This window comes from Paralichthys olivaceus, chromosome 17 (genome assembly GCF_024713975.1).
Source record: "Paralichthys olivaceus isolate ysfri-2021 chromosome 17, ASM2471397v2, whole genome shotgun sequence".
Lineage (NCBI taxonomy): Eukaryota > Metazoa > Chordata > Actinopteri > Pleuronectiformes > Paralichthyidae > Paralichthys > Paralichthys olivaceus.
Genome location: NC_091109.1, coordinates 7866323 through 7892842, shown reverse-complemented (window position 1 = coordinate 7892842; position 26520 = coordinate 7866323). Strand labels below are relative to the sequence as shown.

Sequence of the window (26520 nt, the reverse complement as noted above, 5' to 3'; positions counted from 1 at the left end):
GTCTGTTACATAAGCGCAACAAAGCTGGTGTGTGTGTGTGTGTGTGTGTGTGTGTGTGTGTGTGTGTGTGTGAGTGATTGTGAATTATGTTGTTTCTCGAAAGCAAAGCAGGATTGTTTTTGTTTGAAGTTGCTGCTCTGTCACACAGGTCTTTTTTGCCAGTGTGAATGCACAAACACACACACACACACACACACACACACACAGTAAAAAGGAGAGAAAGAAATATGAGGAAGGCTCTGCATCAAACCATTAAACCGATCTGCTTTCTCTTTTAAATGTGCTGCTCCCTCTCTAATGAGATCTGTTTTCCTAATGAAGGCGACAGAACAGAGCGGGTGATGGAGGAGAGCAGGGCTGTGCAGAGACCTTTAGAAGGGAATGTGCTCAAAGTTAAAAAGGAGCTGCGAAATGACCCTTCCACCAAATCAATACAAAAAGTACACTGAAGAAGGAAATCTATACATATAGAATATATACATTAAAATGTGAACAAGTGTGTTTCTTTTGTGTTGTGCTCTTAGTAACCCAACAGGATCCACTGGCTTTAGCTTCAGCTGCTTTATTTTTTAAATTTTCATTATGCTGCACTCTCAACAAACGAGGAGTGAATTTTGGCCGCGGGATCATTTGTGTTTACTCACACGATTAATGCAATTAAAAGAGGAGAAGAGGTCTACTGCTGACTTGACCACAATTGCTGCTTTTTACCTCTTTTGAAAACGCTAGAGAAGCCAGAGCTGATGTGTGTAGATCCACAAGACCATTCGGAGGCGCAGGCAGCTTGGGGGGATTTCACTGTGCTTTCCAGGAGTCGCATCTTGATGACTGCCAATTCCTGCGCTTCCTTAGGTTGACTGGTGGCAGGTTTGATGCTCTGCTCGCTTGAAAAAGTGCCAGGAGCTTTCTTCCATGAGTTTCTTTCGCAACACTGTTTGGTTTTCTCGGCATCGTGTCAGGTGCATTTTTCACTCAAGTTCAAATATTTCAACTTGAGCGGGTGAAGCGAATGAGTAAACGACACAAATGAGAGCACGGTCACACCTACCCGACGAGTATCGCGGGTCAAAGTTCTCCAAGTTGAGCTCTTTGCAAAGCCAAGCAAATGGCAAAGGTTTGCCACTGCTATGTTCATGTATGTGTGACCGTTCCCCAACACTTGACAATGACTGACAATTTCAAGTCCTTTCACGTCAGGCGAAATGGATGACAATAATTTGCATCTATTCACACCTTTGCATTGACTTTATACGTCATCTCATCGCTTCGTGTTGTGAACGCAGTATTATTAACACAAAAATGTAGTTTACATCACTTCAAATTTGAATTCTCGCATTAGCTAAAGAACACTGCATGCCTTTTTGATTCAAGCCAGGTTTTTCTCATATGTTCCAATGATGTGTTGCTTTGTGACGGGAACAACTTAAATCTGCACCTTACTAAAACAGGATTTCTTTATGGATGTTGGTCACATAATTGGCCCCTCTCTGGCCCCCAGTTTAGAAAATCTACGCCCCTGTTTCAAACAGACAAACTGACCTTTGACATGAAATGATCTCTGGCACCCTCTAGTTTAATGGACAACTCAGTTCTAAAGTTGAATCCATGTGGCTTAACTTGCACAGTATTTACAGTAAGTTTCTGCTGATGCCTCTTAAAGCTTTAATTACCAGCTCAACGCATCTGACTAACTCTACAGATCAGCACAATTTCTCTCCCTTGCGGAAACATATGGCGCTTAAATGTAGGTTTTATGTTAAAGTGGTGTCAGTTACTGGACGCCATCCTCTCATAAACTGTGCGCATAAGCAAAAAGTGTGCAGTCATAAACACACACACACACACACACACACACACATTAGTTTCCACAAAAACTGTTCATACCCATTATTTAAGGATCCCCATTAAAAAACATGAATGTGCTTCTAGTCTTCCTGGGGTCCTGTACATAAAAATACATTCATACATACATTCCATATAGAAAGTAAAAAGTAAATAGCAAATAAATATAGAACATTAAAGAATAATAAGGCAACCTGAACAGGTGACAAACATATGCACATGGACTTTCACAGAAACACGCACACATTCACATATCCTTGTTATGTCCCACGCTGTCTCAGATTACATGATTAGCATATTCTCTGTTTCATCAGCGATAATGAATTCATAACTGCAGAGAGGAAACATTGATTTGTTTTTGTCCTCGGAGAGCACACAGATACATTTAATGTCAGCACAAAAAACAGCGTCTGACAACAACTGTCTTCATCAAAAGGAAACAGCAGCTATCATCTACTGTTTAAATCTGATTTATTCATTCATTGATTCACAGTTTATCACTGTAAACATTTTTATTATCTCTTCGTAAATGACCTGTGAAGTCATGATCAACACAAGTATGAAAGCCATCTATTTTCTGCCGAGTTTATTTCAGCGTACAGTTGGGGAGCGGCAGAGAACACAGGGGAAAGGAAATTCACATTGCACCATGCAGGGTGATAAACACTGTCACATCCAACTCACCTGCATGAATGAAAAAGGACCTGGAGGAAACCTCAGTGAAAACAAGGATAAAGCAAAGGGTGTGCAGAAAGATTTAAATTCTTGTGAAGCCACAGTCACAGCCACCATGTTTCCCACAAGTCTAATATACTTTGTCTATTACTTTGTAGATTATTAGATTTTTGTCCATAATAAATCACAGAGATATGTAATAATCCATAGAGTTTTTATGTCTCTTCATGATACAAATACAGATACTTTTACTTTAGTCCTGCAGACAGTGAACATTGAGCAGCAGCCACTGGCCTGGAGCTACTACTGTGTCTAAGGGACATGGAGTGGTCAGTGTGTGTGTGTGTGTGTGTATGTGTGTGTGTGTGTGTGTGTGTGTGTGTGTGGACAAGGTTTTAGTTAGACTGACCAAAAGGAATGAAAGTCAATGCAAAGTCGTAAGAAGTACAGCTAAACAAACCTGTGTGTGTGTGTGTGTGTGTGTGTGTGTGTTTGAGCGTGTTCTCGAGAGCTTCCAGCTCAGGAACATCAAGAGCTGTGTGCTGGCCAGAAGGCTCTCCCAGGGATAAACAGGGGGAGAAACTAATCCTTACTCCTCTCCACATCCAGGCAGAGACTGTGTATGTGTGTGTGTTGCTGTCGGCAAGGTTGTGTGTGCATGCTGTTGACCTCAAAGCATTAGAAAAAGATGTGTTACAGGAATGCATGTTTAGTCCATGTCAATCACTCGCAGATATGCATGTTTGTGTCCTGGTGCACGTCTGTGCGAGTGTGTGTGTGTGTATTTGCAGGGAGATTGAGAGACTGTACTGAAGGGTTTTGTGTAATCGTGCTGCGCGCCGAAGCGTGTCGAGAGAAAGGACATGTCCTCAGCTCTGATCACATAGTCTACTACAACCACAATAGAGGGAGAGGGGGATTGAAGTGGTGTTAGAAGAAGAAAGGGAGAGAAAAACCACGAAATGAATGGATGTTGAAGACAGGATGACAGACACAAAAAAAAAACCGACGGAGTGAACGACAGCGAGAGAGAGGAGTGCAGGACAAAGATTTCAAGAGGAATGGGTTGAGAGAGAAAGATGGATGGGGCATGGGTAGAGAGAGACACATCTTGATCGAGACAGAAAGAAGTAAAGGGCAAAGAGAAGGGTGAGGGAGTGATGGAGTAAAGTGAGAGATAGACGGAGAGGGATTGAAAGAAATGGAGGCAGAGATGCAAGAATGGGAAGGGAGGATGCTGTTTTCCTACATATCTCATACATTCAGCGGCGGCTGCCTCCTCTCAGCACTGCAAAGAAAAAAGTAAGCCCTGCTGTAAAGTAGCTGGCCCCTCGGCCTCGCCCGGCTAATTGCTGGGTATCACTGTGTCAAATGACTAATAGAGTTTCCCTTCCCGTCACTAATCCGCCAGCAGGAGCGCAGCCACGATTTGTTTACTCTGCGTCGTAGCAGAGCAACACGAAGACACACCCGCCCCTTTTTTATTTCCTCTACAACACAATTTCACACGGCAGAGTGCCAGGTGTGAGGTGTGTTAGTGGTGCACACACTTGTACACACGTTTCATGATGTGTTCTATTCTTTATGACACAGTGCTGGGAGTTTGTCTCATGCTGGGAATGACAAACCTGTGCATGTGTTCGTTTGTTTCACTATACCTGTGAGGGCCTTTCATTTCCAGGTTATTCTGTAACACAATATAATGCGTCTTAATAAGAAACTGCACACTTAAATATGTTTTTTGAGCTGTAAAGTGAATGATATGATTTAATTTTTTACCAAATTTATAAAAAAAAACAATATCTACATTTATGGGTTGAACATGGCTCATAACGCCAACCAGAGTTTCAAACCATCTTAGACCTTAGTCCTCACATGGTGACAACCATTTAGATCGTCTCTAACTCACCTTTAATGTGAAAACGTTAACACCCTCTAATCGAAGGTTTGCAGCCTCCGGCCGCCAGCAACCTCTCTTGAGTGGAAAGCTGCGCTTAGTTTTAATTTATGATGAAACTAGACCCCAACACATCGTAGATGTGAGACGTTTCCTATCCTCTCCTGCCCCTCAACTGTCTGTCACACATATAATTTGTTCAAATGGCACAGAACAAAACACTGTAGACGAGAAGCCTCTACTTCATACAGATTTCTGTCCACAAGTGTGTGTGCTGTTGCTGGAGTCGTTGCTTATAGCGAGACAACCTAGACTTAGCTGGGCAAGCTAATTGGTATGTGTGAGGGGGGGTCGGCATGCGTTTGCCCCACCCCCCCAGCACTGCAAGGAGAGACACTTCAGCTAAATCTCAACTTTCAATTCCATGCTTAACTTAAACCCTGAAACTAACACCAATCTTTAACCAAAGCCTTGACTGACACAACTACTTTAAAAGTTGAACAAAAGTCTCAAAACTTATCTCCAGGAAAGGAATATGATAATACACCTACACACAGAAAGAGAATAAAGAGAATACACAGAGAATTACTTGCACATATACATGCATGCAAGTTGATTTTTTTTTCTCCCTCAGGCTATATTTGCTCCGACGGTCAAGCCAACAGTCAGAGTCCACCATTGCCAGAGCCTATGATAAATTCAGCAGCTCTTCATTTACTTAACGTAGGAGAAGAAGATGAAGAAAGAAACTGTTGTGCAAACAAAAGGATGGATTTACAGAGTAATTTGGCAGGACACTTTTTCGGGTACCTCCTCTACCATCTCTCTCTGTTTGTGATTCCTTCCCCCAGCCTCTCCTCAAGGACATCCCTATTCAGTGGTCACAGCACGGGCTATAAAAATAATTTGACAGGCCATTTTCTGTGTGTGTCTTCCCTCTCTCCTCTTTTCACTTCTCCCCCACCACCTCTTTAGCTCTGAGGTTCGTCATCCTTGGGTGTCGAGTCTCTCTCTGTGAGTGCTGATACCGATACTGGTGGCGTGCACTACTAGCCCGAAGCCTCGGCCACTAATGAGACGTTCAGAAAGGCAGAAACGCCACAGACACCGTTTAAAGAGCACAGAAAAAGACTGGGGATCTCTTCTGATGAGAATAACTCTGCTTCATTACCTTCCCTTTAAGCTTGGCTTTCTATGCAGCTCTTCTGTCTCTCCTCCGTCGCCTCTTGTTTCCTCCCTATCCCCTCTGGTATTTCTCTTCTTTAAACTGCAGCCCCATACTTCATCCCTCAGCTGGTTCTCTCTGTTTCCCAAGCTCGCTCACTCTTCCACTTCTCTTTCTCTGCCTATGATTCTTTGGATCTTTGTCAAATTTGGGGCATCAGTGGAAGAGCTCACACAGCCCTTCGCCTCGTGGGCATTGCATTGCACAATCTAAATCTTGGATTTTTCACTGTCTGGCTGCAAAAGGGATTTTTGCTAACCTGATTATAGAGTTTTGAAATGAAAATATGCCAATTTGTTACATCATCCAGAAGGTTCCTCGTGCTTGTGGTGGGTCAAATAATGGTGTTTACCAGACTTGGTGTAAAGAATCTAAAACAGGAGGTTTGGAAATTGTTTTAGAACAATTGTTTTGATCTGCCATTACATCTGGGTGTGTGTGTATGTGAGTTTTTGTTACCGCTTGAGAACCTTTTTCAGCATAAACACTCATCTTGTCAAGACCAGTAGGCACTGGTCTGTCGGGTTAGTCTTTAGTCCAGCCTTTAGCCAGGCCCACTCCCCCCCCTTCTGTATCCTCTCGCAACGTAAATCATTGAACTGACTTTCTCCCTGATTGTCTGATTTGCTGTTGCAGGTCATAAAGAGGCAGCAATATTAAATTAAGACCATTTCATAACCAATTAAAAACTCCTTGTACGGGTTTTAAGATTAGGGATAAGGTTGTCCACAATCAATGGAAGTCAATGCAAAGTCCTTAAACGTGTCGCTGTGCAAACCTCTGTGTGTGTGTGTGTGTGTGTGTGTGTGTGCACGCATGCATGTGAAAAGAAAGAGAAAAGTGGGTTGTAAAGGTCAAGTAAATGCCACCACTCAAGACGACATTTAAGAGCAAAGTTTGTTGGCGACATAACGATGATGGACTCGACACACACACTTATTCACACAGCCTTCATTAGTTCAGTGCAGGGGCTGATACAATGTGTAAATGTGTGCGTTTATATGAGGCCCCTCTTGTACTTGTGTACGAGTTGCATGGGAGTGCTTGCGTCCAAGCCCAGAGTGTAAGCAGAGTGTGTGTTGTAGTTGGTGCACGTGTTCCCATCCAGACGTGGTTTTTAAAGGCTAATTCCCTTTGTAAGAGGATGTTTTAAAGCCCTCGTCAATCACGTGGCCACATATCGATTGAGAGGCTTCTTGATTTAGTACACGCTTGTTTAAAGAACACATTTACAGTGTTTTTTGTTCTTTTTTGCATGTGTGTACATGTCTGTTTCCGTGTACATGTAACTTGGCTGTAATGACGGATGGGATGGAAACCCCCCTCACCACCCGCCACCCCCACCCTCAGCCGCCACATCATCTGTCTATGTGTTTTTATAGCAGGAGAAACGAGGCTCCCAGACTCACATTAACACCTTGATATATCGCTGATCTGCCACTCCCGACGCGACGGGAACGGAGAGGCGACAGCTTCTGTGCCCCTGCAGGGTCGCTCACATCCCCTGAGCAAATCCCTATCCAATTTCCATCTCACTCTAAAGAGAGCTAGCTTGGTGTGTTATTTATCTATTTTATATTTTATGTATTTTTTGTCCTTGTTGCTCACCAGGCGGGAAAAGGAAAAACGGTTTCTGCAATGGTCCTGTAGCTCTGTTACAAGCAAAGTCTCCACGTTTCATTGCAGGAGAATAACGGGCTAACACTGTTAACAAATGGTCAGTGTTGTGGAAGGTGGTGTTCAAGGGGAAGAGATTTTTTTTTATATGAGGCAACTATACTTCATTTTTTTAAAAACTATAGCTAAGTGAGGAACTTATAATAAATAAAGGCACTGTTTTATTTGTCTATTCTATGGTTTGTCATGGAAAAGAAAATCACAAGCCTTCAACAATAATAAGATGTTTATCGATGTATTACGCTAAAGAATAGTTTTGTATTGTCAGTGCTTTGGAAATGCCAGTGTGGTTCGCAGTGCATAATTCTATGTATTTTCATATTTTCTCCTCAGCAGTCGTTTAAATGATCTCAGACTTAAATCTTCTCAACATTTGTCAATATTTCTCTCTTTTCCCTCTTTTGAACATTGTTCCTTGTTGTTAATCCTGGGCATGCGGCCAATATTTATCCATCCGTATGGAGACACACTCGTCTTTTTCCAACAACCTGTTTGTCTTTCTTTCTGCCTTTTCCTCATTTCCTTGGGTCTCCTCTCCTCTCCTTTATCCCACTGTCCGCCCTGCAGACCTCTCCCAGCGTGTCCATGACCAGGTCCTAAGTTATGTCCTCTGTCCCTACTTTCCTATCCTAGCTCCCTCCTCCCCTGGTGTCGACTCCGCCCCTTTGCAGCGCACAGCCAGTCACAGCACTGGGACAGGAAACTACAGCCGAGGCGGGACCAACAACTATGCCACAGTGGGGCCGGGCTACACCTCAAGCGGCGGCAGCGACGTGTACGGCTCGGACCCCTACGTGGCCGACCCCTACCGCACCCTGCAGTACTGCCCCTCGGTGGTGGAATCACCCTACAGCAAGTCTGGACCAGCCCTACCGCCTGAAGGCAGCCTGCAGCGCTCACCTTCCATCGACTCTATTCAGAAAGACCCAAGGTAGGATGGAAGGTGTTTGGGGGCTGTGTGTTGTTGTGGGTTGTTTGAGTATGTGTTAGGTGTGAAGGATTCTGGTGAAGGATAGGAAAATATATGACTACCTATCGAAGAGTGCAAATACACACTTGTTACATTGATTTGTTTTTGAGGGTGTTGCATTGGATAACATTCATCCTAACTTACAGGTTCTTGCCACTCATATGAACAGTTTTTCCCCCTGAAATCTTCAATACATCACACACACAAATACACACTGACATCCATACACACATGCATGTTCTGTCATGGTCATAGTAAAGCCATCCAGGGGAATTCTACTCTTTCTTTACGTATGCCCTTTGGTTTCAAACACATCTCCAACTAAACATATTTTTTTGTACATAGTATATTTTGCAAACCTCAGTCTGTAGTTGGTCACCCATCATCCAACATCATCATGCTTCATAGTTCAGGGGTCACATGGCATGCATGTCCAAGCTTAGTTAGACATGCTTAAGTTTCTCTTTTACACAGTGCTACTGTTGTTCATTACACCTTATTAACATCAGGACTAGTTCTAGGCAGAGGTAACACAAATGCATAAAGACAAAAAAACAACTAATGAAAGACAGTGTCACTGACACACCACTAGCTCAGAAGCTCTATTTCACCTCCCTCAGTGTCAAGCTGTGTGTAGAAGATTCCTACTGGGCTGTGATCACTTCCACCCTCTTGTCTCTGCAATTAAGCAAAGCTCATTCTCCCTCTTTATTTATATATATTTCACAGGACTCTTGATGTATAATTCCTTTAATTACAGAGCGGGAGGGACTGCGACTTCTGTAGATCAAGTCCCAGCAGCAGCTGTCAGTCACGGGAGAAAGGGACACGGAGAGAGTGAGCAAGAGAGAAAGACGAGATAAAAGAATAGAAGAGGCTGGAGGAAAATAATTAAAACAATGGCAAAGAAAGAAATACGTGAATAATCGTCCTCAAGAGTGTCTCTATTTGAAACTCATGTATCTTTTTTCTGAGTAGTACACATAGGTAATCACTTGATTTGCAGTAACCAGAGAAACAAATTGTTTCTCCCGCTTTTACACTTAATATAAGACAGCAGAAAGATTAAAACCCAGTCTCTTAGGCCATGATTAAGGAAATCTGACCATCTTGTACACGGTTTGAATATTTTGTGAGCTCTTTTGTGAGTTTAACGCCCCCATGCAGAGTTCAATAAAACCTTATTTAATTAGAAGTTACCAAGTTATCAAGGACTACTTTAAAATTCAGACTGTTGGCGTCAAACTGCTTTCGACTCAGTGTGTTGTTTACTTTTAATTTAGGGCAGCGGTGAGCCCCAATTCATTACGAACCACAGGTGGCCAAAGTGCACAAAATCTGAAAAGAGAACCTTGCAATTAACAGACATCCATACATTTCACTGTAAGTATGCACACAGTGTTGGTTATTATGCTGAGAACTGACATCACTGGTCATGTTTTTGCTGACAGTACCTTTTCTGATTTTTTGGAGGGACGTAAGATGAATTTTATAAACCTTCCATCCATCATCGATTTCACTTTGAGGGTCTTGTGGTTGCTGGAGCTAATCCCAGCTGATATTGTGTTAGAGGCAGGGTACACACTGGACAGGTCATCAGTCTATCAGAGGGCTGACATACAAAGACAAACAACCGTTCACACTCACATTCAAACCTAGAGTCATCAAGTCTTTGGACTGTGGGCAGAACCTGGAGAAAACTTCATCATGTATATTTCTACCCCTTTGATTTCCTATATTCAACAATACTGTCATGTAATTTTAAACACTTCATTGTTCTGGATTACTCATCTAAATTCTGGTCCTTTTTCTTTCATTTTGGATGTATAAGTGTAGCCACTTTGATTTGCCCCCTTTCAGTTCCCTTCAACTTTAGCTATTGTTGCTGTTGTTAGACTGTAAAAGCCCTGTAAAGACAAAAAGTCCACTGACGCATTTATTTTGAAACGGTTACATAAAGTGTTGAGTAAATCACGAATAACCTTTGCACTAAAACAATGAGCAACTAGAATGGCACTCAGTAGAGGGCATCGCTCCACCAAGGCCCAGCAGCCTCCTTAAATTCAATGTAGCTGCACCAAATTGCACAGAATCAAAGATATCAGTTCCCTAGTTGTGCCTGATTTATCAGGATCCATGAATTTTTCTCTGTGAAAATGTTTCAAAACTTGCAATGGACACATGGATCAAACCCAATATTTACCAGGGTCTTCTCTGATCCATACCACATCCCTCCACATCCTGCTCAGAAACAAAGCAAGTAACAAACCAACAGACAGAGGTGAAAACATAACCTCCTTAGTGATGGTAACCAGCCTATCAATTTAATCAGAGGGCCAGTTGCCTCCTGAAGCTGAGGTACATAAAGGGTCACATCCACTATTGAGGAAATATATTATGAACAAACAAATACTTAGCGTTAATTGTTGCTCTAATTTTGTAATTGGTAGTCACAGGCATAGTTCAGGAATCCATTCCGGTTTATGTTCCTGTCGCTTTCTGTTATTCTGTCCATTTTATACACAAACGTAACCTTGATTCAGGAAAACACTTAATCTAATTTAGTTTCGTCTTTTTTTAAAGTAAATTAAATTAAACCTCTTAGAGCTGATTTCTTAAAACCTTGCATGATCCCTCCTGATATTGTTGAATTTGAGCTTTGTGTTACAATTCTCTCTGCCATGAGGTCAAATAGCCTCCTACTCACACTCTCTCTCATGCTGTAATTGGATCTAGCTGAGCTAACATGAAGTGCTAAATGAGTTAGCAGCTATTAGAGACGAGGAACACTGAGCGTGGGGCAGAGGTTATGTCTGTGTTAATGTGTGTCTGTGGGAGAATGCAGTGTGTGTTTGAGAGAAGACTATATTTCTATGTATATTCTATGACTTGTGTACATTGCTGAAGAGCATGTGTGTGTGTGTGTGTTCGTGTCAGCCGGTTACACAGTTAGGGGCCATTACAGTCGCAGAAGAGTGAGCGCGATAGAGCAGAGGTGAGGACAGCGACACAAAAGAGAAAACTCAATAACCGCTAATGGATCGCAGTGAAGAGAGAGGGGCAGAAAGAGAGAGAGGGAGATGAGATAGCATGGAGGAAGAGTGGAAGGAGGGTCTGCTGGAGATGAAGTTAAAGGGAAGATGAACACAGCCGAGGAAAGGGGGGAGGGAAGACAGGAGACACATGATGATAAGAAGGTGGGGAATACATGAAAATGGAGGTGAGGGTTTTGAAAGAAAGAGGAAAAATGGAGGGTGGTAGATGAAGATCAAGATGGAAGGAGGTAAATGTTGGGATGGGATAAAAGACTGCTGTCTCTTTGAAAAAGGATTAACACTCAACTGAATGTCGTGCTTCAACTGAATATTAACATAGGGGAGTATGGTGTCAAGGAAATAGTCTTATAGCATTTAATTTATTAATAACTAATTGTACATTTAAGATAGTCAGTGATACATGTTTACAAATGTGTTACTTAATATACAGTATAAATCGACTAAATCCCACAAATTGAATATTAATCATCTATTATCAGGTTATACAAAGCATAAATGCAACATAAAGAGCATAATTTTCAAAATGTATTAATGAAATTCACAAATTGCATTATAAATACAGATTTTAATCAATAACCACTGCTATGTATTTTCATATCATTTAGCATCTGTGTTTAGCCCCTACAGTTCTCATTGGTAAAACGAGGTAAAACAATGTAAAATAGCCACTGAGTATAACACACTCTCTTACTGATTGGTGAGAAAACCACACCCCATATACCAGAGGTTGTTCCATCCCTTCAAAAAAGAGGCTAAATGAGTGAGCAAATTTAATGGATAATAGGTAAATGATAACCAGTGCAGAAATAAAAAATGATAAGATAAATGCCATTTTAAAAAGAGGATTCAAATCGGTTGTCTTCATTAAATTTATGAATCCATTTTCTTTTATTTCTTTTAATCTGCATTTTCATAAATTGCATTCCATTATGTATTTATGAAGTCATTAATGTTAATTCATTTTTAAATTATGTTCCTTCAGACCATTTTATGTTGTTTTTATAAATCCCTTTTTAACTTCAACTACCTATTGATGGGTTTGTAAATGTCTTTTTTTATCATCCCTTAAAATATTGTCATCTAGCCTAACTATTTAGATTAATCACAAATACCTTTATTTATTGACAGTATTTAACAAATGCTTTATTAAGGTTTCTTTGACACTTGCAATCCTCTATAGGGAGCAAGATGTAGAGCAAAGTGTCGCGAGTGCAGCTACAGAACTAATAAAGAAAGGCCTCGTAAGAAAAGAAGAACAATGATGGAGGAAATGAAAAAAAGTAACGGAGGATTTTAGGTACAGGGGTAGAAAGTGCACAGAGAAGTTTTTGAAGGGAATAAGGAAGATGTCCCTTTGGGGACTGAAGACAGAGGAGAAAAAAAGAAAGAAAAAGAAAGAAAGGGAGGAGTGATGGTAGACACAGTGCAGGTTTGTGAGTACGGACTCAGAGAGAGAGTGATGAACATTTGCTCGGGGAGGATGGGATTTGGGGACCAAGGAGATGCGGGCCAATGGTTATTGTTACAAAGCTTGTCGAGGGCAGAAAACATCATACAAGTGGAGTTCCAGTGGAGGGGGAGAATTCACAGTGCGGTAGAGATGAGGATTGACGTGAAGAAGAAAGAAGACGGGGTGTAATATTGTGATCAAAAAACCAGACTGCAGAAGAGTGTGCTTGTCTTATCTCATCATTCAGCCTTAAACGGAGACACAGCACTTAGCTCGGGGGTAAGATAAATCAAACTCCCCATGTTGACAATTTGTTCACCACTCCAACATTTGTTAATGCAACAATAGCAGCTGTAGAGTTGTTTGATGTTTAAATGAATTTGTTCCACTTAACATTTTGCATTTAGCTGATTCTTTTACCAGTGAACCGTAATTTGCAATCGCTGGTTTAAAGCCACTTCTCTGCAAAAATAGATGGAAATCACATATTGTGTTGGTATGTAAAAGAATCCCCCCCACTTCCGTCCTTTGCTCTCTTAAGACAAAACAGCTGCTGACATGAAATAGATGTAGTAGCTTCATATGACGTGATCCGATATGACGTGTCATTGTCAACACTCGCTATTTATTGTCAGCGTTTGTTGGCTCACAGGCCGAACACATCGCTCTATTTATGGAAACTGTAATGGTCAGCTGTGACTGTGCATGGTTGTGTGTATGTGTGGGTCTGTGTATTTCAGTGTGTGTGTTGGGTGGGTGGGGGGGGGCTGTATGTGTGTGTATTTGCACTTATTTTTGTGTTTGACATTTATTGTATGTGATAGCATAAGGCTGAGGCAATGACTCCTACGTGTCACACAGTGGACGGAACAATGACATGGAATCCTGTGTGTGTGTGTGTGTGTGTGTGTGTGTGTGTGTGTGTGTGTGTGTGTGTGTGTGTGTGTGTGTGTGTCTGTGTGTTACTGACAGAAGGTCAGTACTGCCTATGTTTATTTATGTGCATGTGTGTGAAAGAGTGCTTGTGTTCCTTTTTTTGGTGACCACTGTCTGTGCAAGTGCAGTGTGTGTTTCACTCATGGTTTATGGAGACACAGAGGCTGGTTTGGTTTGAGAGTTTCAGCACCATGGACAGAGACACAAAGCTGCGCATGGGTTCTGAGTTTCAGCACCTTGGAGAGAGCTAAGAGTTGGAGCTCATTACTGCTGTAACTTTTGCTACAGGGTGAACCACCTGATCTACATGTGAAGATTTCTGAAATAAATACATGTATAGCATATACATCTGATATATATATATATATATATATATATATATAATATCTGCTAAATAACACAGACTTGGGGGCGGGACTGAGAGGGAAAAGTTAGTACCTTATTTTGTCCTTTGTTATTCATCAGGGCTCTACTTCAGACGTAGGAGGAAAAAAGCAAGAAGAATAGAAATGAAAAAAAAAGAATTGGCAATGAGAGAAAGATGATAAGGAAGATAAATGGATATGTTAGTGACTGGGTGACTCAGGGAGACGGAGCCGGAGACGGAGGACACTAAGGGTGTGATAGGCACAGTCATGGGGTGAGCCAGGGATTTAAAAAAAGAGAAAAGGAGGGAAGAGAGATAGAGGAGAGAGGACACACTCTATTGGCTCTCAGCACGGCCCAGGGGTAATTTCCTCTCCGCATGAGAAATGCATGCTGGGATATGGAATCACCTCCAAGGGAGGGTAATGATGCATTGCCAGAGCCTTGGCCCTGGGGCACAGCTGTGTGTGCTCGCGTGCATGCGTGCTTGTCAGCGTGTGTGTGTGTGTGTGTGTGTGTGCACGTGCATGCGCATCCTGGCCATCATCCCTGTCTGTTCTGGGTAAATTGCCCATTGTAGTTATTTTCCTTTTCTGAGGTAGCCTATCTGTTTGAGCACGTGTGTGTGTGTGTGTGTGTGTGTGACCTTGGGATGATAAAAACGTTCATCTGCCTTCTCTATGATGAGCTTCACCCTCAATCCAGGGCCTGAGAGATAAAAGTACATGTGACCCGGGTGGTTCTTTTGTTGTCGTATACAGACGCACTTACACCCACTTAACATTCAAGCATTTAGATTCAAGGGGAAAAGAGGCTGAGGGTAACAACTACATGATATTTGGCTGCAAAGCAGATAAAGGAATCCAAATTTAAAGCATGGACATTGTTGCTGTGTTCACTGTTTCAGATGTAGAATGGTGGCGCCAATATAAAAGCAATATTATTGTGTGTGTGTGTGTGTGTAGAGTCGTGTCACTGCTTCTCAATCTGTCTGTCCATAATCAGTAATCATTTGTAAATGTGTAAACTAATCTGACATGAATCTGCAGATGTTTATTCAGAATCTCTGTGTGTGTGTTCAGCCGCTGTGTGTTAAAAATCTGTAAATGTGTGATGACTTTTGAAAGTGTATGGAGATTTGTACATGTCTGAACAAACAAACGTGTGGATGCATCTTTAAATGTGTACATAGATGTTAATTGCTGAAAAGGCTTGGTGCTTTTTCTGAATATACATTTGCAGAATCTTTAATACATTTAGAAATCTGATTAGGTACACAAGGATTGAGATGCAGTTACACAACTATCCACACATAAATCTTGCTAATGTATTGGCCACCAATTCTTTAATCGTGTGTGTGTGTGTGTGTGTGTGTGTGTTTGTGTGTGTGTGCGTGTTGGCAAGCTGTGATGATGTGTGCAGTCAGTAATGAACCTGTCATGTCCTTTTTGATCCAATCATTTCATTATTGTTTTTTACGATAATTACTGCCACTAACGTTCCCTTCGATTAACATCCATCAAACCTTCTACACAAAGGAACAGACACACACATCATGCAAATGCCCCTATTCAGCGCGACAAACTGATATATTAGTTATAGGGGTGAAAAAAAAAGGTTCTGCTTCATACTTAACAAAAGTACGGCAATAGATGCTCTCCCTCTCTCTTCCTCCCGCCTCCTCTCTGCCTCTACATCTCCTGACACTGGCGGCATTTCAGAGGGATTATGGGAAAATGTCACACCAGCACAATTACTGTATATCTTCTTTCCTTCCCCAAGCTTTACTTCACCTCTCCTCTCCTGAAGCTCGTACTTGACTGCACGGCCATACCATAGTCCATCAGCAGACGTAAGCACATAGAGGGTAACGTTGAAAATGGGTAACGTTGAAAATGTTGAACAAATTTAAAATACTTCATATCATCAATATTGTGTTTTTACATTATGTGATACTATTTGCAATTAAGTACTTTTACATTCTTGCAAGGTTTTGTGGGTTTTTTTGCAGTTAGACCAAATATTTTCATCAGAGCTCCATGTGTATGTTATGATGAGTCTATATTCCAGTTGAGACATATTTTCTCAGAGCAGATCTGTGGGAACTGCTCATTGTGACCATAAAGTACATCTCACTTGAATGCAGGCAGAATTCAGTTACATGTGTAGCACACTGCTATCAATATAAGTACCCTCATGGGAGGGTGCTACTAAGATGAATTTTTCCCTTGGACTTCAGTGCAGTCTTGCATGAACTCAGCGCTATCGACTTAACTCTCAGATAAATGTATCTCTTCTTTAATTACCGTTTTTATTAACATTCACCGCAGACATGAATTTCAAGCAGCTGCACGTCTCTCCCGTCGCGAACGTTGTACGAGGCACAATCTTCTGTGGGGTTGCAGACGTTAAGGTCAGCGAGATGTACTGTTCTCGTGCAGCAGAGGGATCTTGACCTTTCAGATGAGGAGCTTGCAGGAAACCATGCGTCAAGTACTTGTTATTGGACCCAGCAGGATCCAGTAATGACCACACTAAGATAAAGTGTAAACTGGGAGTTGGCAGGAGGTAATAATTTGAAAGCAGATGAGAGAAACTATTTTATTAAATAAACAGTGAGCGTGTCCGTCTTGCTGATTTGAAATCATAATTACAACAATTTCTTGTAATAGGTGATCACATTTAGCCACGCTGCCTTTTCTGCCAGCTGGTACAACAGCAAATCATCTCATATATGATATTATTTTATTATATCTAATGAATAAAACCCACTCACACACACAAACACTTATGCACAAAGAACCTCAAACCAATATTGTTCGTAATCTAAATTACCCTTTGGCATTAAAAGAAATTGACACTGATGCACAAAAACAAATACGCTGTGGATAGATAAGCAAAAGACGATTTTAAAGAAACCTTTTAATAAATGTGTTGATATTTACAGTAGGCTTACAGTAGATTATATTATGGAGTTAACCTTTTTGCCTCATTTGTCTGCTCTTGTGCCTTCATGAGATTCAACTTGGCTGAACTTGAGTAGCGAGGGAGAACAACAAACTCAATAAACTGTATTCAAACTTACCTGCAACCACAATCCTGGATCTGCAACGATAAAGTACAAGGACTTTGTTCCATAAACCTCCCTCCTTACCACCCATCACTGAAGTGCCCTTGAGCAAGGCCCTTGACCCTTAAACTGTTCCAGTGGAGCTGCTCAGACACTGTCAGATTAGATTGTGTGCATAGCTGCATGGTCATCGAATCTGTTTGAATGAAAAAAACATTGATTGCATAGTGCTGATGGTAGCGGTTGTCAGTGGAGCCCAGCTATAATTGTTTCCTGTGTGGAACAACACTACTGTGTAAAAATAGGTGCTTGGCTGCATCATTATTTATTTCATTTTTTATTTTTGTCGCAGGAAACTCTCCAGGTTTGATCATAGACCCGTCCCCCCCCATCCCCTTCCCGCGCTTGTGATCTCCAGAGCCTTTCCAGTTTTTTCCACTGACTCATGATAAAATAACTCTGATGCATTCTGGGGGTGCTGACTCAATTTAGATGACTGGATCGCTCCATCTCTCCCTCTCCATCTCTACAGCACACTTCTGCAGGTAGAGGCGGCTTGACAGTGATGATGGGTTGTTAGGTGCAGGCATTCATCCAGCACCTCAAGTGTTTAAACCCTCACTCAGTCTAAACACAACAGTTCCTTTTCTATGCGTCTGCTAAAGCAACCTGTCCATCCCTCTCTATTTTAATCCCTTCCACTCGTTCCATCACTTTTCCTCTCTCGCTCCAGCTCTCTCCCTCTCCTCCCTATAGTGTTTCTCTCCCGTTTCTCTACTCTATGTTAACAGTAGTCCTGTGTGTATGTTTGCATCTGTCCACATCTGTGTGTTAGCACGGCTGCTTTCACCTCATAATATGAATAAAGGCCGTCCACACAGCCAGTCTGACTTTTCATTCTGACCAAGACGCAAGTCAAACACAAATCTTGGTAGAATGATGGTCAGAATAGAAAGAGTGATGCAGATAGAGGGCAGGCTGTCGTATGAGTCACTGGACAAGGTTGTTGGTGTTGTCTTACCTGTGTGTGTGTGTGTGTGTGTGTGTGTGTGTGTGTGTGTGTGTGTGTGTGTGTGTGTGTGTGTGTGTCGGCACCCACTGCAGTTAGTAACGTCTGCATTCATGCGTGATCCTGTTTGCTTTCACCCCTGTGAACATTTTGTACTTTTTGTATTGTTGAAGTTCAATTTTCCACTGGTGAAGCATAAATCTTGTGAAAGACCTTTTATTAACATCAGGATGGATCAATATTAAGTGCACAGTTTTATGTCAGTTTGGTTCTGTGTTGCATTCAGTAGTGTCAGAATGAACTGCTGCTCTGAGGTATAGACAGGAGATTTACGGTAATCTGGGCAATTTAAACCACATTCCTTTGCTTCATACTTTTTCTTCACTCACTGCAAAACACCTACAAATGATGTTTCTATGCAACTAAACTGTCAGCAAGTACATTTTGTAAGAGACGATCTTCATCTTGATCAGATTAACCATTTGTTAAAATTTACCATTGACTGTTTAGGGCATACAATTACAATGTATGCATTTAGGATTTTTTATTTGGACTCTCACAGCTCTTATGTTTCACAAAGGATCGGGGTGTGCATGACTACAATCGGCCTCAACCACTCCCTGCCGACTGCACTGAAGTAATTAAATATAATGCTTATTCATTCAAAAGAAACATTTCCTCCAGCCGCTGATTGTTTCCTACAACTTGCTGTTGCCGTTGAGTTGTACAAAAACATGATTTCTTGGAGACAGGGTTGGTCACAGAGCTGGCAAACAAGTATTGCTCAAACTAGGTAATAATTTAACTTCTATTCCATCATGGAGCTTACTCTCATGCCGGCAATCATTTTCCAAGGATGGGTGAACACGGAAAATACAAGTTTTTTACCAAATTATACGACTGTAGAGAATGCAGTCATCTGTGTCATTGAATTGTTGCTTAGTGAATATCAGGCAGAAAATAAACCTCAGATCAAATCTCATGGCTGACACCTAGATTTCCTTAATGAATGAGCTGGTGTTTCAATACCGGTTTACCTATTCTGCTGTAGCGTTGTATGACTCCAGCCACAGTGAAACTCCAGCACGTGATGTTTATATTGCAAAAGTCTAGTTGTCATTCTTCTCTTGCTATTTAAAAAAGATAACAACATCAATATCATCCTTATTATTATCATTTTTGTTATTATCATTACCTCAGGAACCGTTTGTCTTAGCAGCTTAACACTGGCATGTGTAATTTTAAGGACATGCAGTGTCAATTGTGGTGCGATTTGGACATGTGATACATTCACCATTATCAAACTTTGAAGGACAAAGACTCATCAACACAAGTTAGAGACAGCAGAGAACTAACTCCCCAGTTCAGGTTCTGTGTCAAGCTTAACTTTGAGTAAATAGGGTAACAGCTCTTTGTGGAGCAGCGATGCCATGGCTTTAGTTTTCTGTGGACCGAGTCGTGCAGCCCGTCTTTACTCGCTGCGTGGCCCAATTACTGCAGGAAACATTTACAGTTTCAGAAAGAAAGATGCAGCCAGCTTCACCACAGGCCCATTGCAAACAGGCACATTTTGAACGGCACTTAGTTGATCTTATCCCTCCATCTTCTTTTGCCCTTCCATCCTCATCTGCTTTAACACACTGATGTCTGCAAATAGAGGGAAGTTGTGAACAATAAAGTAGAAAATAGCCCTCAATTATCTTAATTATTCATTTGATATCATGTTTTGTTATTTTATTCATATAATCACTGCCGTCATCTTGCTCTTTATGTCATCATCTCCATAGAAAGCATCGTTATCAGCATATTCTTTATAATGTCTTGAACAGCCTTTAGCAGATACTGTACTCCCTCCATTTCTCTGTATTGTATTATTGCCCCAGTGTGAACTAATGAGAATAGCAGGTGCATAAGCTAATCACTGGATTATTACTTTTTCTTCCCTCTTGCGTCACCTCGCTGATTGCACTCTCTCTCTCTCACACACACAAACAGGATGTACACAAGGCGATACTGAAACATAAATATACCCAGTGCCCAGGGAGAGTTTAGTCACCTGAATGTGAACTATAAGCTAAGTTCAGAATCACAGTGGAATGCCTAGACAGAGGCAAATTAGAATGCATGATGGATCCAGTTTCCGTTAGCTGCACAGGTAGGTCAATGCAGGTTTGGAGTTTTCTAAAAGCAGACCTTGATATTGTGAGTTTGGCAATTCAAGTTTATCATTGTTATTTCCAACTATTTATATCTCATGGACTAGGATTCATAGGGGCCTCTAAACCAGAGCCGCTGTGTGAAGCTACTGTGTTTAATTTGTACATATGTTCTAATGGGTCCCATTAGAGTGTTTGTGGATGACACATTTCTTGGTGACAGTGGGGGGATTTTTAGGCATCTGTGCCCAGTGACTATTTGTTTTATGGTCCACTTACAATCACAGACAAATGCACTGTCACACACTGTGCTGGTTGTGTTTTATTTCTGTTTGTAATGGAAGCTGTCACTGACTTTTCAAGGGAATAATGCTGTGTTACTCTGCGTCAGTAAAATGCAAGCTTGAACTCCTCATACATATTTATTTTACATTTAAAAAAATGTTAATTTACATTTACAAACTTTAAAATCATTTTGTGAACTTCACTTTATGCAAGAAGTATTTTAAGACCCCAGCTTGACCCCACATCCTTTCTGGTTCCACCTTTTTTATTCATCCTTTTATTTATAGCAGTGCAACTTGTCACCATGGCCTCCACTTACCCTTTTCTCTCTGGTGTTTGCTCGGGAAAAAAGAAACAAAAAAGGAGGTGAGAAAAAAAAGACAAAATTGCAGAGTACAGGGAGAGGGAAGGAAATAAAAACAAGGTGAGTGAGGTAAATGTTTCTTTAAGTGGGGTATAGCTGAAGTGAAGTTACAGGTGTGTGTGTATGTAAACTGTGTGTGTGCTTGTGTTCACTTTTGTGTGAGACAAAATAGGGTGAAGGCAGAGGAAGAAATCTACGTGCATGTGTTTTTGCGTGTCCGCACAGTGTGCATGTGTCATTTTGTGTCAGGGCAGGTCTCTGACCACTACAGTAAATGTCTGGCTCTGAATACATTACACACACACGTGCATGTTCACACACACACAGACGGTGCTAATATGCAGCGTGACCCTATCAGTGTGAGATTCTCATGGCGGAATAATTCAGGATAATTTGTGGTTACCTGACGCACATACGCAAACTGTCTTCATTGGGGATGAGACAGGATGGTGAATTCATTGGTTGTGTCATGTGAACACACACACACACACGTAAATGTGAGCATCATCATTAGCATCATCAGGGTAAAAATAGCTCACCTTCTCCTGTTTGTCATTCAGAGGCCGGAGCCGACTCATTGACATGATTGCATCTCAGCTTGCAAATCAAGAGACAATGCGGCAGTAATTTTTCGGCAATCTCTCCTCCATCCACTGACATAATCATCAGCCTGTGCTTTGATTGACAGAGTGTAGCGGGGGAGGGGGGGCTTTGATTGGTCAATTTGTTCCCTTGTGTTGTAACGTGGCTGAAGTTAGAGTGGTTTCCTCGTTGTGGGCGTTCTGCTGATGGAGGTTCGCTAAAGTTGTGTCCATGTGTCAAGAGTGGAGCATACACAAGAGCATCCTGTTGAGGTCCTCTTATCTTCTGCCTTCAAACAAAAAGGGAAATTATGAAAACCATTCTAGTCATATTTATTTATTTTATTAATGTTACTGTGATTTTTGCATGCTTGTCTCTTTTGTCGTCGCTTGTATTTCAGCTTTTGTTCTTTGCTCTTTGTGAAATGTCCTTGACATTCTATTGTGATACAATAATCTCTCACATTGGGATCAATAAAGTACTTATATCTGTCTAATCAGTCCTCTTCGCTCCTGTGAACTCACCCCCTTGTAGTGATTTACACAATATTATCAAACTTGGATTCAACTAAACTAAACTTCAGTTGAATGGACCAGTGAAGTGTACGTGCTAAACCTGCCTGTTTGGAATGGGCTGTTTGTTTGTCCTGTGTTAATGCTCCGGAGTCTCCTTCAGAATTATTCCTTGTCATTGGAGAGTCCTCCTCAAACAGTTATATAATACACTGTCACTTTTTTTATTGTTTGTGTGCAGAGCTTTTTATAAAGAGCTGAATTGAATTTAGCAAACTTTGCGTTCATACTTCCTGGTTTTTCTGCAGTGAAGATGTTATAATCAATGTTTTTCATAAAATGAAACTGAATTAGTTGTATTACTGTTCTTCGTTTTATTGCTGTGGCTTTTATATAAGAATGAATGATTTACTGCTGTTATTTTGTCATACAGTGCATGTCAGCTATTACAGCTATTTTGTCATGATGGAGATCAGCACACGTGACACTGGTGATCTGATTTGGTACAAAAGAAGATATTATCAAAATGATCTCTCAGCTATTCTGACTTGCAGTTTGACCCAGTCACTGATCACTGTAGTTTATTAGAGGACGTAGAAGAAGACATGTTCAGCTCTGTCTACGGACTGAATGCACACTGCCCCGCCTCCACTGATGGTTTCAGAGCGCTGTTGGCCTGTTCATTCAATTTGTATCAATATTGAATTTATGGCACATCCAAACTGGGCCTTTCAGAGTACAAGCGAAGCCGACAGACGTTTGTGGAATTTGCTTTTGTGAGAATAACAGATTATACCTTTGTCCTTCCTTTGCTACAGAAGAGTATATGGCTCAATGTTAATGAGGGTGGTGTGTGATACATTGTCATGGTCTTGGTCACTTCAGCCTTTATTGGCCCCTCTAATGAATGCTGCATTCAACCAAATGTATAGTAGGTTTCAGTGGCCTATTGTTCGGCTGTGTAAACATCCAGTAATTTCACTGTAATGGGGCAATAATGCCATTGGGCTGAAAATTACTAATCAGCAAATGTGGGATAATAGCTGTGTGTAGATGTGAAAGTGTATTTGTTTGTAATGAACATACAATATACAAGCGTGTGCACTTGCCTGGGTATGAATGTGTGACTGCTTTATTGCATGTTTGTGACCAGGTGTGATCATGCGTACCTTTGCTCCACTGCAATGTGTGTGTTTGTGTTAAATATGCTGTGTATCTGCACGCCCTCCGCTGTTTGTGTGTGTATATTAATGAACACCTGTCTGTCAACTTAATGCCGTATTCAATTAGGTCTCCAATTGTGTGTGTTCAGCTAATTGCAAGAACTAGTGCCGGTGTTTTGTGTTTTCCCTACCTTGGCAAAAATCGCTGCATGGCCCTGCACACTAATGCCCCCCTTTGCTAGCCCCACCCATGCCAGCCACACACACACACACAAACACACACACACCTGAGACTGTTAAATGACATTTTCTACATTTTAATTTCTGACTAGATACACTTATCCACAGCAAATTATCAAAAGGGCAAAGAATCAAAGCGGAAAAGATCAACACTTACAAACTCCAATAATTTGATGAAGTGTTTGGGCGGTAGAGCAGTTCAGTGAAAAAAATAGCAGCCCGTTATAAACCTTCAAAGCTCCACATCCCCTTCTACTTTCCTTTGGATTTGACATGTTTTACATAATCATGAACTAACTCAGGACTCAGACTTAAAATAGGAGATGACGCACACTTTTCTTGGAAAGTGACAAGTAATTTAACCTCTTAAATGAAACAGACAAGCTTATTTTGTATATTACAGTACACTTTAATGATGTTGGACCCCACTTAATCCACATGATAACTTGATAATTGATCAAGCTCCCTTCAAGGTTGCATGACATACAATATCACCAGCACTTTTTTTCCCCACCACCACCTGTCTCTCTGTCCCATTCAGTGTTTGTCAGTCTCATTCAACACCTCTCATTCCTCTCACTCAGTCCTTTGTTCGCTTTTCATTCAACCTCCTGAGCCTCCTATTCCCAGCTGGAGGACGCCACGGAGAAAGACTATTGATTTTTCTCTTAGCCTGTGTGGTTGTTGCCTGAGCTCTCGATGGAAAAACTCATCCAAAAAGAGAGAGAGAGAGCGACAAGGGAGGGAATGAAATACAGAGGTGGTGGGATACGCCAATGAAAGGAGGAAATGAAGAGAAAGAATTTCACATGTGGCCTCATATATCTCTTTTACACCAAAATAAGCAGGTATATGCAGGTTGTTTTAAAGGCAGATAAACCCTCCAAAAAAAAGGCGATTCACGGTGGAGGAATTTACCTTGCCCATCTGTTTTCCCTCTGGTGAATCTTGTTCGATGTCTCACCGCGTTGTTTTGCCAGCGTTACAAAGAAACAAGCCTATAATATACCGTCACTTTTTTTCTTCAGGGGGGAAGTTAGAGGAATTGGTTTCACCCTACCTGGTTTATCTGCAACAGAGATTTTACAGTCAATGTTTTTCATAAATGGAAACTGAATTTGCTTTATTACTGTTCACAATGTGCAAATCTCTGTTGAACACATGCTCGTCTTTTTATCGACGCCCAAGAGTGAATGACGTTTGTATTAATTCTCATTGCAGATGAAAGCCAGATGTTAGTGGCTGTTGGTGGATTTTGTGACCAGTGGAAAAGAAGCTATAGTGAAGGAGTGATCTAAATCGTCCACATATTGCTCAAATCTTTTTCCTAATTTCTATATTCATGCTTGCACCGAACACACCACAGCAGAGTCCTTGTATGTGTACACCTACTTGGCAATTGATTCTGATTCTGAAGAGAGGTGATATTCTCTCCCTCCTGTTGCTCTTAGTCATTACCTCTGGTTCCCCCCCCCCCCCCCTACTTTTCTTCTCTATCTTTCTCTGTGGTAATAATACTTCCTGCTCACTTTTCTATTTGCATAGAGAGAGGTGATCTGTGATTACCAGTCATTTCCATTTGGTCATTTGCAAGTGGGTATGAGGGGGAGGAGAATGATGACAGAACATCAGGTGTTTTCATTGCAGCTGACTCGATGCAGTTTTTTTTTTCACGCCCACCATCTATTTCTGGATGGTTTTCATCCCAGCTCCATCCAACCATCTCTATCTCTCCATTTGTCTGCGGCCAAGCAAGCATCACCCTCTCACTTCCCCCACCTTGCATTGATCCCCTTTATTGTGACTGGGATTTGTGTTCTTTCAGCCATGACAAAGCTCTACACGGAGGAAATTTTACCAGGAGGGGAGAGCATGTGCAAAACATGCAATATTGCTTAAGGTGTTCGGGACCAGCGCAACACAGTAAATCCAGTGTGGTAGAACATGCATCAACTCCTTCAGTTGTGAGTGCATGTTTTTATGCTTATTGTCAAATGTCTTGTTGTAATACAACGGTTACTATGTTTTGGAAGAAACAATGCTGCAGAAATATTTATGATGAACAAATGAATAATAATATATCTATGGTCATATTTAAACATTGGTCAAATTCAATTGTGACTTGAGATTGGACACTATTGGAGAAAGTCATCTTCCTTATGCCCAGGCTTCTCCCTGCAGCTTTATATGGAATCTGTCTCATCATATATAATCTGGCTAATATTGTGTTTCCACCATAATGTTATTAACCAATTCTAATTAGTTTGAATTTGAGACCAGATGTGGAATTCCTCATGTGGTGGTTTAATGAATAGTCTGCTGACACAGATTCAGTTTATATAAATCGTCCCACATGGAACTATACAAGATGGGGAATATATTATCACAAATATCAGACAAGTTAAATTTAATCTACATTTTTATTTTCCATCCTTAAGAGGAGAAAGATTCAGGTGAAATTCTTGTCCATGTCTCTCAGTAGTAATCTGAAGAGGGCTGTGTGCCAGAGAGAGAACTTTCTTTCAAGCATTTGTCGTATAGGGCACATTTATAGTCTTAGCTAGTTTCCTGGATAGCATCTTAATTAAGTTGCACTTTTAATTAGAGAGACCTTGCACTGAATTTAAAGTCAATGTTGGTGCATCTCCACCTGCATCTTATTTTGGCTGTCGTTTATTGGAGGAATTGCTGAAGTCTCTTGTTTGTATTGACTTTAGTTTGATTAATGCACTCAGGTTGCATAGAGGGGCATTCACACAAATGCACACATACACATGGGAACTCATGCACAGAGGAACTGGCGTGTGGAATCAGAAGTACACCCAACCTACATGATTCTGTGTAATCAAGGAGCAGATGTACTCCCATCCACACCAATCTTATGCATACTATAAACTCAATAATGTATTTATTGTGTATTTGTACCACCCCCTTATTTTATCGATGATAGCGCCAAAACATTAAAAGATCAGCAAAGGAAAAAAACAACATATGGTAGATTTATATCAGATAGAGGATGCACATTCTTAGGAATAAAGAGTTAAG

At 41.2% G+C, this 26520-nt stretch overlaps 1 protein-coding gene across 2 annotated transcripts in view; it reads left to right on the top strand.

Annotated features, from left to right (window-relative positions):
• The window catches only part of ctnnd2a (catenin (cadherin-associated protein), delta 2a), a 282204-nt gene that overhangs the window by 179182 nt on the left and 76502 nt on the right, over positions 1-26520 (top strand). Inside the window, exon 15 of one of the 2 annotated variants that reach the window (XM_069512837.1) lies at positions 7884-8247. In XM_069512837.1, the coding sequence (XP_069368938.1) occupies positions 7884-8247 (364 nt within the window). The remainder of the gene's footprint in view (positions 1-7883; positions 8248-26520) is intronic. The other variant, XM_020087845.2, reaches the window with a different exon arrangement.